The sequence below is a fragment of the Candoia aspera genome, chromosome 6 (genome assembly GCF_035149785.1).
Source record: "Candoia aspera isolate rCanAsp1 chromosome 6, rCanAsp1.hap2, whole genome shotgun sequence".
NCBI lineage: Eukaryota > Metazoa > Chordata > Lepidosauria > Squamata > Boidae > Candoia > Candoia aspera.
The window spans coordinates 44,114,551-44,129,762 of record NC_086158.1 but is presented as its reverse complement, the minus strand read 5'-3'; the positions used below and the strand labels follow the sequence as shown (position 1 = coordinate 44,129,762).

Here is a 15,212-nt window from a genome sequence, read left to right as displayed (position 1 = left end):
AGAGACAATTAAATGGACACTGGGGTAGGAAGGCTTCCATGAGGAAGAACATCACACCCCCAACAATACATTCTATAACCTGTTGTCTCAAGGAAAGAGCCATCATAAAATGCTGCTCCCAAACTGGAACATCAGTCAAATACTAAAGCATTACCAGAGGTATTGAAAGTCACTAGCAGAGCAGCAGGGAGCCTGTGGCCTTTCAGATATTGCTAAATAAAAACAGTCAACAGTATGACTGGCAAAGACAAAGGGATGTTGGTAGCTGACATTTAACAAAATTTGTTTGGGCCTCTGATTCCCAACATTTGAATGCTCTAGAAGAATCAATAGGATTATGCTGCCTACCTATCCTGGCTTAGGTATCCAAAAATCTTGCCAAGACCTCTCCCCAAAAGAAGTATTTTTCTCTATTCTTCCACAGAAAGGAAGCAGGTACTCAGTCTTCTACATACTTAAGCCAAATAAAATTATTACGATAATTCAATCATAGCCTTTGTGTTAGTTACAATATTTTTAAAGCCTGTTCTTCAAATACTCATACTAAATTACTGTGCATTCTTAAAAACATATAAATGCAATTATAACCTGGTTATAAGATTGTCAAAAGTTAGAGAGTTTTCCTGACATTTTAAGTACTTATGAGGTTTTAGAGAGTATAAAAGATGGAAAGCACAATGTAATTTTCAGCCTTACCTCAATGAAAAGGAGGCATTGAAAGCTGCAAAAGACATAACTTGTTTTTTCATTGCAAGTTCAGTCATATTTTTTTGTTTCAATTTATTTTTCTCAGCGAGAATTATTTGAAGCTTTTGTGTTATGCATTTTCAGTCCACTCTTTGTGACCTGGAAGACAGGCCGAGACAAACGACTTCGGGGCTGCATTGGAACTTTCTCTGCCATGAATCTTCACTCAGGACTCAGGGAATACACATTAACCAGGTAAAATCAACAGTGATCTCTCAGAAAACCAAACCTGGTTTATTTTGTATACATATATTTTTGTGACTATGTGCATCCTGCTGCTAGGGTAGGTTTTTTTCTACTGTTGCCTATGTACTTAACACTGAAGAAATACTATCTTAGGAATCATTTTTAATATTATGCTTCAGCCAGCAGATAATCAGTACATTGCATTCTTCTATTTTGGACTTTAAAAAGCATGTAAAATAGTAATCTTGATAGGAAGTATATTACTTTAACGTTTGGATGATTGTACAATGTGATATGTACATGATAATTGTCCATTGTGAGGTTCCAAGTCAGTTTTCCACCTTGAAAAAGCTTCCAAATAGAATTCACAACAAGCAAAGTAGTTTGTAAAGTAGTTCTGCCACAAAGATAACCACCAGCTCTTTCTGTTGAAAAAGAGAAAATTCTTCTTATGGATAATAATTTCTTCAGGATTAAAAATAATCATGAATAAGGCAGGAGCCATTGGAATTGGGTACCTACATTGGAGATAGAAGCATTATGATAGTAATGGTTCAAATTGCATAGCTCTAGCTTTTATTTTCCTAGTGTTTTCTTTGGTTTTTATTTAGTACTGCTTGTAGTATGTATAAACCTGTTCTGTAATTTTTCCTAAATTTGACTAAATAATGCTTTGAATGAAGCAAAGCGTCCAAATTACAGTTTAATGGGCTATTTTATATATGTTTGTGGGAATGTTTTCTTTCCACTTTAGTGCACTTAAGGACAGCAGATTTCCACCCCTGACTCGTGAGGAGCTGCCTAAACTTTTCTGCTCTGTTTCCCTCCTCACTAATTTTGAGGATGCCACTGACTACTTGGACTGGGAGGTAAAACTGTGAATCTGAAACTTTCTATCACTGTCTCATGCCATTTGGATTCAGATCAGTATGTTGTATTGTGCCTACTTTACTGTAAAGGAAAACTATAGTGATAGAATTTAAAGAACGAGATTTGAATGAGGGAAGATTTAAAGTTGAATTACTGAATAAATTACTTCAGTCCCTCCCAGATTGATATGATGGCAGGACTCAATAGCTTCAGTGAATTTGAGAGTGATGCCAACAAAAACATGGATTCCTGGTAAGGACATCTAAGCCAGTAAAATCAAAATGGGAGAGATGAAGCTAAGAATAATCTACATGTGAGCTGATAGGGCTCTATAGGAATAAAGGATGCCAAACTAGGAGAAGATGCTGGAAGAACTGAGATTGGAGAAGCAGAATAGGAAAGAGAATAAGATAGAGATGAATATTGTTCCCATATCTGTTTAGCAAAGACAGCTAATGGAAGGATTGGATAAGCTGAAATAAATATTAGAAGTCAAAACACTAACCAATTGTGATATGCAAAATACATCATCTTGTTAGCTGAAAATAGAGAAGAACTTATTATGAAAATGAAAAAGCAAAGTTCATGTTAAAGAGTGATACACAGCTTTGTTTTCTTAACCTAAGGAATAAAGATGGACATTGCACTGGAGAAATAAAAAGGAGAGCAATTCTAATGAGGAAGACAAATTTAGAAATATCTATATCCTTTATGGTCTTGTCTGTGACAACCAAAATTACAATTAAAGCATTGGGCTCTGTAGAAAGAGAAAAGAAATAGATACATTTAAATTAGAGATTTGGAAACAGTTATTAAGAATACCACAGAGAACAAGAACCAGTCAGTCACTTTTTACCCTTAGGTAATAAATGACAAGCAAAGATCACCTTGAGAAGCTGTCTTTATGGCCAGAAGGGACGAATGCAAGAATTGGAGGCGAGGCAAGACTTTGTCCAGGCTGATGCTTGGATAAGTTCCATGGCAAGGGTAAACACTTGTATTTTGTCCCAGGAAATACATCTCAGCTGACTTAAAGTTCCTATTTTTAGGTTGGAATCCATGGAATCAGAATTGAGTTCATCAATGAGAAAGGTGTCAAGCGCACAGCTACATACTTACCTGAAGTTGCTAAGGAACAAGGTGAGTTTGAAATAAAATGAAATTCTATATTGAGTAAAACTGTGTAAATGTAAAGATGTAAATAGTGGAGATGGCTTACACAGCTGCTGTGAAAGTCACCTAAGCCATTCATTGTCTTTGGCTGAATTATTCAGAGCTTTGACCTTTAAATGGCTCAAAATATCCAATGTTAGTAACATGTTCAGTGTGTGGGTTGTTTTTTTTTAAGACAGTTCATTTATTTTTATTTATTTGCTACATTTATATCCTAACTTTTGTTTAGAAGCTCAAGGTAGCAATCATGTTTTAAATGCTGTCTTATTCATAACTGTTTGGGTTTTCAAAGATGACCAGTCACGCAATGAAAACAGATCATGGTTTAAATCACTGATTGATTTTGATGTTTTGCCCTGAAATATAAACAAATAAGAACATAACTGTAATTCTCAAAACAGTAATATAATTCCTCAAATTATTTATTGCAACATGCAAAGAATCACACTTTCTCTTCCTGGAAATGCATGAAAAGACCAGAGTGTAATTATACCTTACAGGGAAATTTAGCAAATTTAAAATTATAATTATATTTCATTTTGAAAGTATGACTAGATTTGTTCTTATATACAACTAAAATAGTATAATCCTTGTAATATTAGAAGTGATGATTTTAGTTGTTTACAATTGAAATAAGTATGTATGAATTTTTAATCATACAGTATTCAATATTTAGAGTTAATAATCTGTTTATCAGTAGCTGTCCAATAATCTGGATAATTTGAACTTTCTTTCAAGAGGCTATCTCCTTTTCTTAAATAAGCCTGTATTTATAATTCTGCTGCTGTCATTTTCAAACAGATTGGGATCAGATTCAAACAATAGACTCCTTGCTCAGGAAAGGTGGTTTTAAGGCTCCAATTACCAATGACTTTAGGAAAACTATTAAACTCACCAGGTAAACTTTCTTGTTATTTTTGTATCAATATTATTACTGCTTCTGTTTCTAACTAAAAGAGCATATTTGTGGAAATTGTTTTTTTTCCCATGCAAGGTTTTGAATTTTAAATTAGGTGTTCCTGATCCTATAGTTCCCCCACCCACCCTTCCCCAAATTGCAAAGCCAGCAATCTGGAATTACTAGAATTTATTTTACATATTTTATGCTTTTTTAATATCTACAGAGGAAATAAAAAAATGAATTCTTGAAAAAGTAAAATCTATGCAATCATTTAAGGTTTATTTTACTGCTTTAACAGTATTAAATATTAACTGAATTATTAGGATCTTGTTTAATGTTTTCCACCCATTCCAAAACAAGACTTTTTTCCTCAATAATTACCAGTCGAAAAATTGAAAAAACTGTAAAATGGAAACATTAGGGAAATATTAGGCCTTAGTATCTCTAGAAGTAAAGTATGATAATATTGGGCATACTAGACACTTCATTTTAATAAGATTAAAATGAAATACTTAGTTTCATAGATGGTAAAAATCCTTTTCTACTTTTGCTCCTTTGTAATAGCTGTCTTTGCTTGTTGAGGTAGAATACAGCATTAATATTAGTAATCATTGATAGTCCATAAGTTTATCTAATTCCTTTTTCAGATTCTCTAAATTGGAGTCCATCATCACATCTATTACATCTCTTGGCAGTTAATTTTACAGTTTAACTATGCATTGTATACAGTATATCTGTTTTAGTGCCCACACCTAGGTTCACTTGATTAGCCAATGTTCTGTTTCTCTATTCATAATTTCTGTACATGTATGCTGGTACTACTTTGCCTTTTTATCCACATCAGCAATTCCTTCCCCATATGTTTACAGTTTGGATCCAGTAGTGAGTGGAATGACAGACAGCAATAGCAAGCAACACCTGCCATCCTAATGAAAAGAATGAGTTGATTCCAACTATTGTTCAGTACTGTTGCTCACTACTGCCGTTAGTGGATTTAGCTGAACTAAAAAGGAAGCAAGCACAAAGAGAATGGTGGAAAGACAGATACAGTACTACAAGTATAGTTGAAAAGTTCCTTCTGCGTTGTTGCCTTTATCAAGTAGGGACACTTGATAACATAAAATTGGAAATTATATGGGCTGGAAAAATTTTTGATGTTGGGAGAAGTGGGAGGAGATAACTCCTTCCCAGTTCAGGCCCTGTTTCAGTCCAGAGAGCACATGGATCCTTCAGCTCTATCAAGAACTCCCTAAATTGCAGCAATCTTTACCTTTTTTCCCCCCTCCTTTTCCATTGGTCCTTTTTCTTTTTACTTAGCTCCAGTAAACTTAACAGACTTCCCACTATGCCTACCACAGACACAAACAGCAATTTCCTGTTTGTGGATACATCAGAGGACTTCTCCAACAGATAGGGCCAAGCCTGAGGTCCAGCCTCCAGTGGCACACCAGTGTGCTCTCTATTTTCCCCATTGCACTGTCCCCAGAGATGCTGGCCAACAGTCAGTGGCTAGTGATTGCCCCCCTGGGAGCCATTTGGCCTAGGCACTAGAGGAAATGTTAGCTGGCTACACTGGTTACCCAGTCCCACAACCCCTTTGCCTTCACTGGAAAATGAGCCAGACAGCCAAGCAAGTGAGGGATACCAGTTCCTACCGCCTGTACCAAAAGGCTCAGATACCTATCCTCAGGACCATCAGATAAGATGGATGAGAAATAAGACCAGTAACCAATCCCCAAATCCACCAGGCTGTACCAAACATCAAACTTTCCTTAGCTTCTCAGGAAAGTCTGCAAGTCCCTGGCCTCAAGGAACAAAAACCTCCAACTCCCACAGATTCCTTACTGGACTCAGGCTCTGCCCAACGATAATCATCTCAGATTCTGAATGGGTGGGAGGCTAACGGAGTTCACCTATTTGTGGAATTAGATAATGTGACATATGGGTCTTACAAATGATTCCTCATAAATTTCACCATCCTGAGAGTACTTCACACCATCCCCCAGATCACATAAAGTGCCAGAACATCCACTTCTCATATACAGGTAAATCAGTAGGTCCCATTGGATGAGAGATTATTCAGCTTATATTCCATTTTCTTCATTGTGCCCAAAAAGTACAAGAATTGCCCTGCCATCCTAGACCTGAAGTGAATGAATCACAGCACCATATATCACACATTCTACTTGGAAACCCTGAGATCCATCATAGAATTTCTCCAGAAAAAAAGATGCCCTGGCCTCACTGGACTTACAGGAAGCCCAACTATGTATTTCAGTGCACTCATCCATATATAATTCTTGAGGTTCAAATGCCAGGGATATTACTAATTCAAGACCCTTCCATTTGGCCTGTCAGCTCCCAGAATGTTCACAAAAGTGATGGTGACTGTCATTGCCTACTTCAGTTCCGTGAGAATATTATGTGTACTCCTAATCAGACAGCCTGCTGACCCAATTGCCATCAATCAAGCAGAGAAAGAAGAACATCCAGATCATAATGCAGACCCTTGAGTACTTGGTCTTCCTGATCAACAAAGCATCCTTCAACCAGCACATAGCTTATAACACCTTGGTGCCATCCTGGATATTAAAAGGTCTGATTTCCTTGCCAGAGAAGAAGAAAAGAGATCATCCAAAATTAGTTGTATCCTTTCTTAGCACCAGGCATAATAACTTAACAACACTCTGCAGCCCCATGGCCAGATGACCATCCAGATAGATTCCTATTCTTTTCAGCAGATACTCTTCCCCTTCTAGAACTTGGCAGTCCAAATGTTCTGAAGATACCTGGTGATCCAAGCTTTAGGAGACATCTGTGAGAGTCTCTTAAATGACCAGGTGATTCTTCTGATAACTTAAATAAATAACATGATTTAGCACCTGGTTACCTACGGGACCTCTTGTTGTTTCTACCAGTAAGATCTGCCTAAGTTGGCACACTCCAGGTCTCAGTTGTAAAGTATCTTGTAGGACCTAAGAAATACGCTTTCTCAATAGCTGCCCTGTGGAACAACATTCCCCTGATGGCTGCATAGCCATGACCCCGTTGGACGGTGATAAAAACCATAAAAACCTGGCTATTTTGACAGGCTCCGAGGTAGGGTAGAGTGTAGCAATCACCACACTGACAGTGGTTTGTTTGTTTAATTATTTTTGTATTCTACTACTAATTTTGTTCTTTTGTTATTTTTATCTGTTATTTTTTACTCTGTTTTAATCCTAACGTGTAAGTCTACTTCATGATCAAGGCAATAGGCAGGCAGGCAGCAAACAGACAGACAGAAAAAAGCAACCAGAGATGAAAATCTCCTTCAGCTGGTGGTTCTTGGAAGACCTATGTTAGGGTAGGGACATGTGGCCTCTCATAAGATCCAGCTTATCACAGACATCAGCCTCAAGGGTTAGGAGGCACATTGCCTAGGCTGAATAGCCCCAACAGTCTGGATGGAAGTAGCCCTAATTAGCATAAACCTCCTGGAACTATGTGCATCATGTTTAGCTTTGAAAATCTTTCAGAGTCTCCTAAGAGACTAGCCTATTCTTCTAACAGTTTATGTAACTACTAAGGCTTGACATGAGGAAGGGTGGAGTCTGCAGATCAAGACCATTGATAAAGAAGGCAGCCAAACTCCTAACCTGGGCTAAGGAAAATGTACCATCTCTGATGGCAAAACTTATATAGGGAATCAGCAACATGCTGGCAGGTTGGCTCAGCTACAGAAAACTGGCCCAGGCAAACAGCTTCAGTCCCAGGGTATTTGAGCAAATAGTTCCATTTCCTGGAAGGTCAGCGGTGGATCTCCCAGCAATCCCCATGGCACAGCAATTCATTTCACGCTTCCCATGGCTGAAGTAGAGGCAACAAACCTCCAGGGCCTGCTACACCCCTTCCCCTCTTTCCTACTGATCTTCAACCTCCTGATACTATGTGAGACCAGAGAGCAGAGCTAATAATAATAGCACCCCATGGACCCAGGAGACTCTAGCACTCAGGCCTGGTCAGTCTTTTGACATCTCAAGCATGGAGTCTCCCTGAATCACATGGATGCTTCAAACATCTGGACCTCAGTTATTGCAATTACATTCCTGGAGATTGAGCAGGACCTTCACCAGTCTAGAATATAATAATAAACCCATCTACATCATCCTGAACAGCTTCTACCACTTGCATGTACAAGTTCACATGGCAAGTGTTCTGCAGAGAGGCCAAAAGGAATGGAATCTCACAACATCAGTCAGTGGATTTCTGCAAGGGATTACAACAAACATCTTCCAAAGACAAACAGTAGTCCCTTCCTGTGTCCTATCACCGATGGGCAATGGACCTCTCTCAGCCCATCCTCGCATCAGGAGATTCCTAAGGGGGATTCTTTCCTAAGACCAGACACTATCACACGTGTTCATTATGAGGCCTTCACCAATACTTCAAGCCCTGTCCTGGGCCCCATTTGAACACTTGCATGAGTCAATCTTGGAGCACCTGAAAGTGGCATTCCTAATTGCCATAACTTTGGCTAGACAGATGTCAGATATGAGCGTTCTTCATCAAGAAGAAGTTCTGCATCATCCAGCTAGACACATTACTTTATGTGTAGACCCTGCCTTCACCACTAAGATGAATTCAGTCTTAAAGTGGAGCCAGGAAATTACTCACTCTTCCTTCAGCACCACTAAAACCCAGTTAATATTGGCACAATCTAGAAGGGGGTGCCCTTGAGGAACATCCAGAAGCTGTAATTGGTCCAGAATGTAGCGGCAGTGTGAGCAATTATGGGTATAACTGGATACACTGCTGTTACACCTTTGCTTTGTGAGCTGCATGGCTCCCAGTAGGCTTCAGATGCAATTCAAGGTGCTAGCTGTCATCTATAAAGCCCTTCATGGAATGAGGCCAGGTTATTTGAGGGACACCTTTCTCCAATTGTTATTACCCATCCCATCAGATCTGGCAGGAGGGGCATGCTGCAAGTCCCATTGATTAAAGAATGTCATCTTGTGGGACCTTTTTCTGTCACAGCACCTGCCCTTTGAAACACTATACCACCCAACATTAGGTTAGCCCCAACTCTCTTGGTTTTTTGGAATGCCATTAAGACCTGTCTATTTTCCCAAGCATGGGAGTTGGGAAGTTAACTGAGCCAAGATGGGTTGGTTGCTGATTTCGTCGGTAGTCATAGTATGTTTGTCCTTGACTTGATTACTGTTTTTATTCTGTTGGTTATATGGTCAGCCATCCATATCACTAATGCCCCTGTCCTGGAAGACATCTGGAGGGTTTTCACATAGATCTCTATCTCCTCCTTTATAAAACATTATAAGGTTAAGGTGTATCTCAGCTAAAACCTCCATTAGTTCTTAACAGGGACTAGGGTCCCATGCACAGGGACAGCTCTGGAACATCCCACTGTAGAATTGCCTGCTTCTGCTGTCAGAAAATGATACACTGGATTTATACTATGAATATTTTTCAGTATTTGAGACAGAGTATTCAGTCCAGCGAGGCAAAAAGGAGGGAAATACATACTGTGGGTCCATAAATATTTGTATTGAAATATGCATGGTCTAATATATTCTCCCGTGTGTGTGTGTATCACATTTTCATATCCCTTGCGCTTTCTGGCTTGTCATTCCAAAACTTGGAAGGAAGTATCTCCTTTCACCAGATGCAACTTCAAAACCTTTTCCAGTCTGTTTCCAGAGTGAGTGGAAGATACCTCACTGCTATAGAAAAAGGATAATGATAATGTACCATTTTTATTGGAATATTGATCTTTCCATGGTATTAAAGTATTTAACAGTTTAAAAAGCCTTTCCCCCCAAATTGATATTGTCTCAGTATACAGACTTCAGCTTCTATAATTCACATGCTTATATCTACAGTTGTAATCGAAATTATTCAACCCCCATTGCAAATCAGGTTGATTGTCAAAATGTATAGACTTTCAGCTGTTTGCAATGAACGAATCAAACAGAAGCAATTGAAATAGCTCAACACAACAAATGCTTCAAGTAGTGTCCCCAAATTCAACTGAAAATGCAACTTATAATGACTTCTCCAGTCTCAAAATTACTGAACACTCTGAATAGAATCCGTCACAACAGCACACATACAGTATGCAAAACAGGTGTTGTCTCAAGCACACTTGATGCAACTAATTAAGGGCTTCATTAGTTTCACTAGGTGTGCTTGAGCTGGAACACATGAAATACCTGAACCGGCTAGGGGTTTGTTGAGTGTCATGTTTGACTGCATGTTAGAAATACAGTATGGCTAAGTCAAAAGAATGGTCCAAAAAGGTAAGAGAAGAGATCATTGCCCTTCACAAAAAAGGAACAGGATAGAAAAAGATAGTGAAGGCACTGAATGTTCCTAGAGACACCATTGGAAGCATAGTTTGCAAGTTCAGAGTTAAAGGAACAGTAGTTACACTACCTGGACGGGGCAGAAAAAGGAAGCTGTCAATGGCTGAAACCAGATTTCTGAGAAGGGAGGTGGAGAGAAACCCTCGAGTGACTGCAAAAGATCTGCAGCAAGACTTGGTGGCAACAGGCACCGTTTCAGTGAGCACAGTAAGGCGCGTACTAAACACAGAACGTTCCCATGCCAGAACTCCAAGACATATACCACTACTGACCCAAAAGCAGAAGAAAAGTTGGCTCCAGTGTGCTCAAAATCATATAAATAACCCACAGAAGTTTTGGGATTCTGTTCTGTGGAGCGATGAAACAAAACTGGAACTTTTCGGCCCAATGGATCAGCGGTATGTCTGGAGAAGAAGAATGAAGCATGCACTGAAAAGAACACTCTGCCTACAGTTAAGCATGGTGGTGGCTCGGTGATGCTCTGGGGCTGCTTTGCATCCTCTGGCACTGGAAACCTGCAGCGTGTGGATGACAAGATGGATTCATTGAAGTATCAGGAAATCCTAGGAGAAAACGTCATGCCATCTGTAAGGAAGCTGAAGCTTGGGCATCATTGGAGCTTCCAACAGGACAATGATCCCAAGCATACCTCAAATTCCACTAAGGCTTGGATGCAGAAGAAGTCCTGGAAGGTTCTACAGTGGCCATCACAGTCACCTGACTTGAACCCCATGGAAAATCTGGTGGGATTTGAAGAAGGCGGTTGCAGCACACAAACCCAAGAATATTACTGAACTGGAGGCCATTGCTCATGAGGAATGGGCTAAGATTCTGCAGGAACGCTGCCAGAAGCTGGTGTCTGGCTATGCATCTCATTTGCAGCAGGTCATAACAGCAAAAGGGTGCTCTACTAAGTACTGAAGATGCTTGCCATGAAGGGGTTGAATAATTTTGAGACTGGAGAAGTCATAAGTTGCATTTTCAGTTGAATTTGGGGACACCACTTGAAGCATTCGTTGTGTTGAGCTATTTCAATTGCTTTTGTTTGATTTGTTCATTGCAAATAGCTGAAAGTCTGTACATTTTGACAATCAACCTGATTTGCAATGGGGGTTGAATAATTTCAATTAGAACTGTAGCTGGTACCAGGTTGAGGAAGCCTAATTGAAAGGAACTGCAATGATACAAATTTTAATGGGTGATTGCATCAACAAATATTTGTATCAATAGGATTTCAGTTTCAACTATGGCTGATTCATTCTTTGTTTTATTTATCAATGCATTTTAAAAAACCCAACATTTTTTTCTTTCAGATACCGTAGTGAGAAGGTGACAATCAGTTATGCAGAATACATGGCTTCTCGTCAGCATTGTTTTCAAAATGGCACTCTTCATGCCCCACCCCTCTACAATCATTACTCCTGACACAAAGCTGCATGACCAGTCCCGCCCCCCAGCTGCCAGCTATGACATCATTGGAGCAGATGCCTCCTCTTCCTGGTCCAGTTACTTCTATTACTGCACCATTTTATGATGCTAGCTTCCGTTGCCAAGTCTGCCTTCCAATTGATTATGGGTGGTGGGGGCTACCAAGTGAGTGCAACTGAATTTCAGAGGCCCAAGCTTACTTCGTTCTTCAGAATGAGGGTTCACTTGGACTGAGTACCTGGGACCATTGCCATTGGATAGAGAGAACCTTGAGGAATGGCAGTACCACTTCAGATTGCTGTCTCTGTGTTAAATTGCACTGTGTTCATTTGAATTGTTAATTACAATGCCCCCCGCCCATCCAAGTAGATTTCTTCTGGCAGTCTGGCAACGGAGTCCAACAAAAGATTTTTAGGTTATTTGTATTTTCTTTTTTTTATCTTTAATATTTATCTGCCATAAGCTAAGTAGTCCTAACATGTCCCAGTCAAACATGTTATGACTTGTTATAAGGATGGTATGCCTGGAAGTTCTCCTCCTTGCAAAAGATGGCAATTAATCAAAGATTTAAAAGGTAAAATAAAATTTACTGCAGATAAAAAGCATTGCCTATTCATATCCAGAAGGTTTCAGTTTATACATCTAACTACTTTTATTTTTGACACAGAAAGTAGCTTACTAGATAAGATACTGCATGCAAGAAGGTGAAGCACTGTGGATTGTGTATGGAAGTAGCATAGGTTTCCTTTTATCCCAAAAGTATAATCTTTAGGTTTCTTTTGGGTGTCTCACTTAAAGTACAGGCAGTAGGATTTGCAAATGAATTGGGGCAGATCTTTTCCCACAAAGCTATCCTTATTGTAATAAAAAAAAGAGTGTGAATTTTTATTATTGAAAATATTCCATGAGGCCTGTGTTTTTAACAGGCAGTTTTTGTTTTGTTTTTTGGCTAGCGTGGCACTAATAGTTAGGTAATAAATGTTAGCTTAAGTGGGTTATCAGATCTGAGCATGTTCTTGCTGCACTGATACTTCAGCCCTAAATAATATAATTGGAAGTAAAACAAATTGATTTAAATTAATTGCTTCCGGATAAGTGTACTTAGAATTGGAACTTAAACTTTACCCACCAAGAAAAGTTAACTGGGATCCAGGTTTTAATATCCTATAGATTTTCAAGTTTCCTATTAAACTGAATATGCAGGACACTGAATAGTAAACACAAACCTTTTCCAACTTTTCACTATCTCAGTTCTCCTGTGTCAGTCATTAAGTGATATCATGAGAGCAACAATGTCCCCCAAATTAATCCACAAAATGTAGCATTAATCTGCATTAAATGAAATGTAGCATTTTTGAAAAAAGTGATAATCAGCTTGAAAAACAGGAACAATTAGATGATGGATTCAGCATAATGGCAGTATGATAGATACCATATGTGCACTATATGAAACAACAGTTGCTTTTGTAGAAACCAAAAAATGCATAGGAATTACCTTTTACTACAGGATACAAATCTCCATATCTTTTGAACAAATTAACCTTGTCATGGTGGAAGAAAGGAGTAAATGCTTTCTATCTCAAAGCAAAGCCTCTAAGGCCAAAGAGATGCCCCATCCCTGGAAAGAAGTATAAACATTAATTGTTTATCTATTGAGGTGAACATTATTTGTCATAATTTAAATTGCTGATTAGAAGATGGCAAATGTATAGTACCTTCTTTGCAACAGGCCTACTTAAGAGAATCTAGGATTCTTCCAGACTGCATATTTTTCTAGCACTCTTCACATATTTCAGAAGAAACCACATAGTTTTATTTGATACTGAACATACTTGTAGAAGGGAGGGGTAAAAGAGGAATATGCACTAGCCATGCACAATATTGTCCTAGCTTTTAGTTTTACACTGGGATCATTCATTTGGATTACCACTTTTTCCCTTCTGATTATGCTGAAAGTAGATATGAAGGGACTTTCCCACAATTTCCTATTACTGAGAGTAAATTAGCCTTCTTATAAATTAAAGTGAATTGAATTGTAATTACTCTTACTGGTGCCCTCAACAGAAAAGAGACTATAGAATGGGAGGGGAAAGTTAAGCTCTGGTCAGGCCATCCATCTCTGCTCTCAGACAGTATTGAACTATAGGGCTACACAAATTACTATTAGTGTTCTATGTTAGAATTTAAATTGTAAAGATTTTTTTAAAAGCAAAAAGGAAAAAATGGTGCTAAACTTTCACCCCTGAGCACATTCGGTAAGACTGGTCATGCAGGCATATAGTGCCGTACTATTCAATATTGCTTTTTTTTTTTTAGAAAATGTTTGCCCTGTTACATGTAATCAGCAGTGTACAGCATTAATTATTTGATCTCATTTTAATGGGTGGAGGGGAGTTTAGGAGCCAGATGGGGGCCTTAATATTTTAAAGAACAGACTTTTAAGTGTGACAACTTACTTGGTCTAATTTTATTATTATACTGAAATAAATAAAAATAGTTTTGGAGTGAGAGCTGGTCTCATTACATGCCCCTGTTTCCATCTAACCACCTAATCCATAGTCATGGAATGCCTCTGTTAAAGTTGGATTGTGATTTTCTTGTAGTAAGTAAAACAGCAACGGGCAATGGAGCACACAGAACAGTAAGAGGAACTGATACCATTAGAATGATCTAACAAACGAGTTCAGTTACAGTATGGTACATCAATGCTACAAAATGAATTGATCATGGGACCTATATATTATATACATAGCAGTGATGCACTGTGATGAGCCCAGACTAATAAACATACAAAAGATATGGAAACCAACAAAAGAGAGCTATCTTTTCAAGAGTCCTAAATGTTGTATTTTCTATCTGATTAAAGAGTGATGTAACTGTATAAAGAACTTAGCAATAGTATTCTGGTTTGATTGGAAAATGGCTCATCCTTAGCTACAAGCAAGTGCCTTTTGGTCTAGAAGGATTTATTTCAAGTGGTTGAGAATCTCCTTTGTTGCAGCCTTGTATCTCTAAGGGATTTTTTTTGGGGGGGGGGAGGTTCCCATCCCTTCCAAGTAATAGCAGAGGATGTCATTGATCATCAGAGGTTCACTGTTTTTAATATTTTTCAAGGAATTTTCTTTTCATAATAACAAATAGCAATCTCAATAGAGGCATTTCAGTTAGAAAGGTTTTACAGTCAAAATATTACATCTGCAAATAGCTGCTCTGAATATTATTTTTTTAAATGCATATTTTAACCTTCCACATTTCATGTTTTGCACATAATTCTTTTCCCTATTCATTTTAACATTGCAATCTTCTCTGACTGAGTGCTGTTTTCTACTTTTTTCCCAATTCTGAAATGAATAATGATTTGGTTAATTTAAGTTGTTCCTTTTAAAGAACCTCTTTAAACCTTCAGTCAAGAGATGTCAGACCAATTCTTTGTTATTACACTTGGTTGCCTCCTAGCTATATAACTTCTGAGTGTAAATCATTGAACTTTACCCTCTAATGAAGTATTGTAGAAAATAAATTGTAACGGATACATTTTTATC

General features: G+C 38.3%; 1 protein-coding gene across 6 annotated transcripts in view; it reads left to right on the top strand.

Annotated features, from left to right (window-relative positions):
• AMMECR1L (AMMECR1 like) overlaps window positions 1–15,210 on the top strand; it is a 32,922-nt gene extending 17,712 nt beyond the window's left edge. For all 6 annotated transcript variants that reach the window (XM_063306931.1, XM_063306932.1, XM_063306933.1 and 3 more), the window contains 5 exons: window positions 832–942; window positions 1,688–1,802; window positions 2,853–2,943; window positions 3,778–3,874; window positions 11,556–15,210. In XM_063306931.1, coding sequence (XP_063163001.1) covers window positions 832–942; window positions 1,688–1,802; window positions 2,853–2,943; window positions 3,778–3,874; window positions 11,556–11,667 — 526 coding nt within the window. In that variant the 3' untranslated portion in view covers window positions 11,668–15,210. The remainder of the gene's footprint in view (window positions 1–831; window positions 943–1,687; window positions 1,803–2,852; window positions 2,944–3,777; window positions 3,875–11,555) is intronic.
• Window positions 15,211–15,212: the final 2 nt, after the last annotated feature.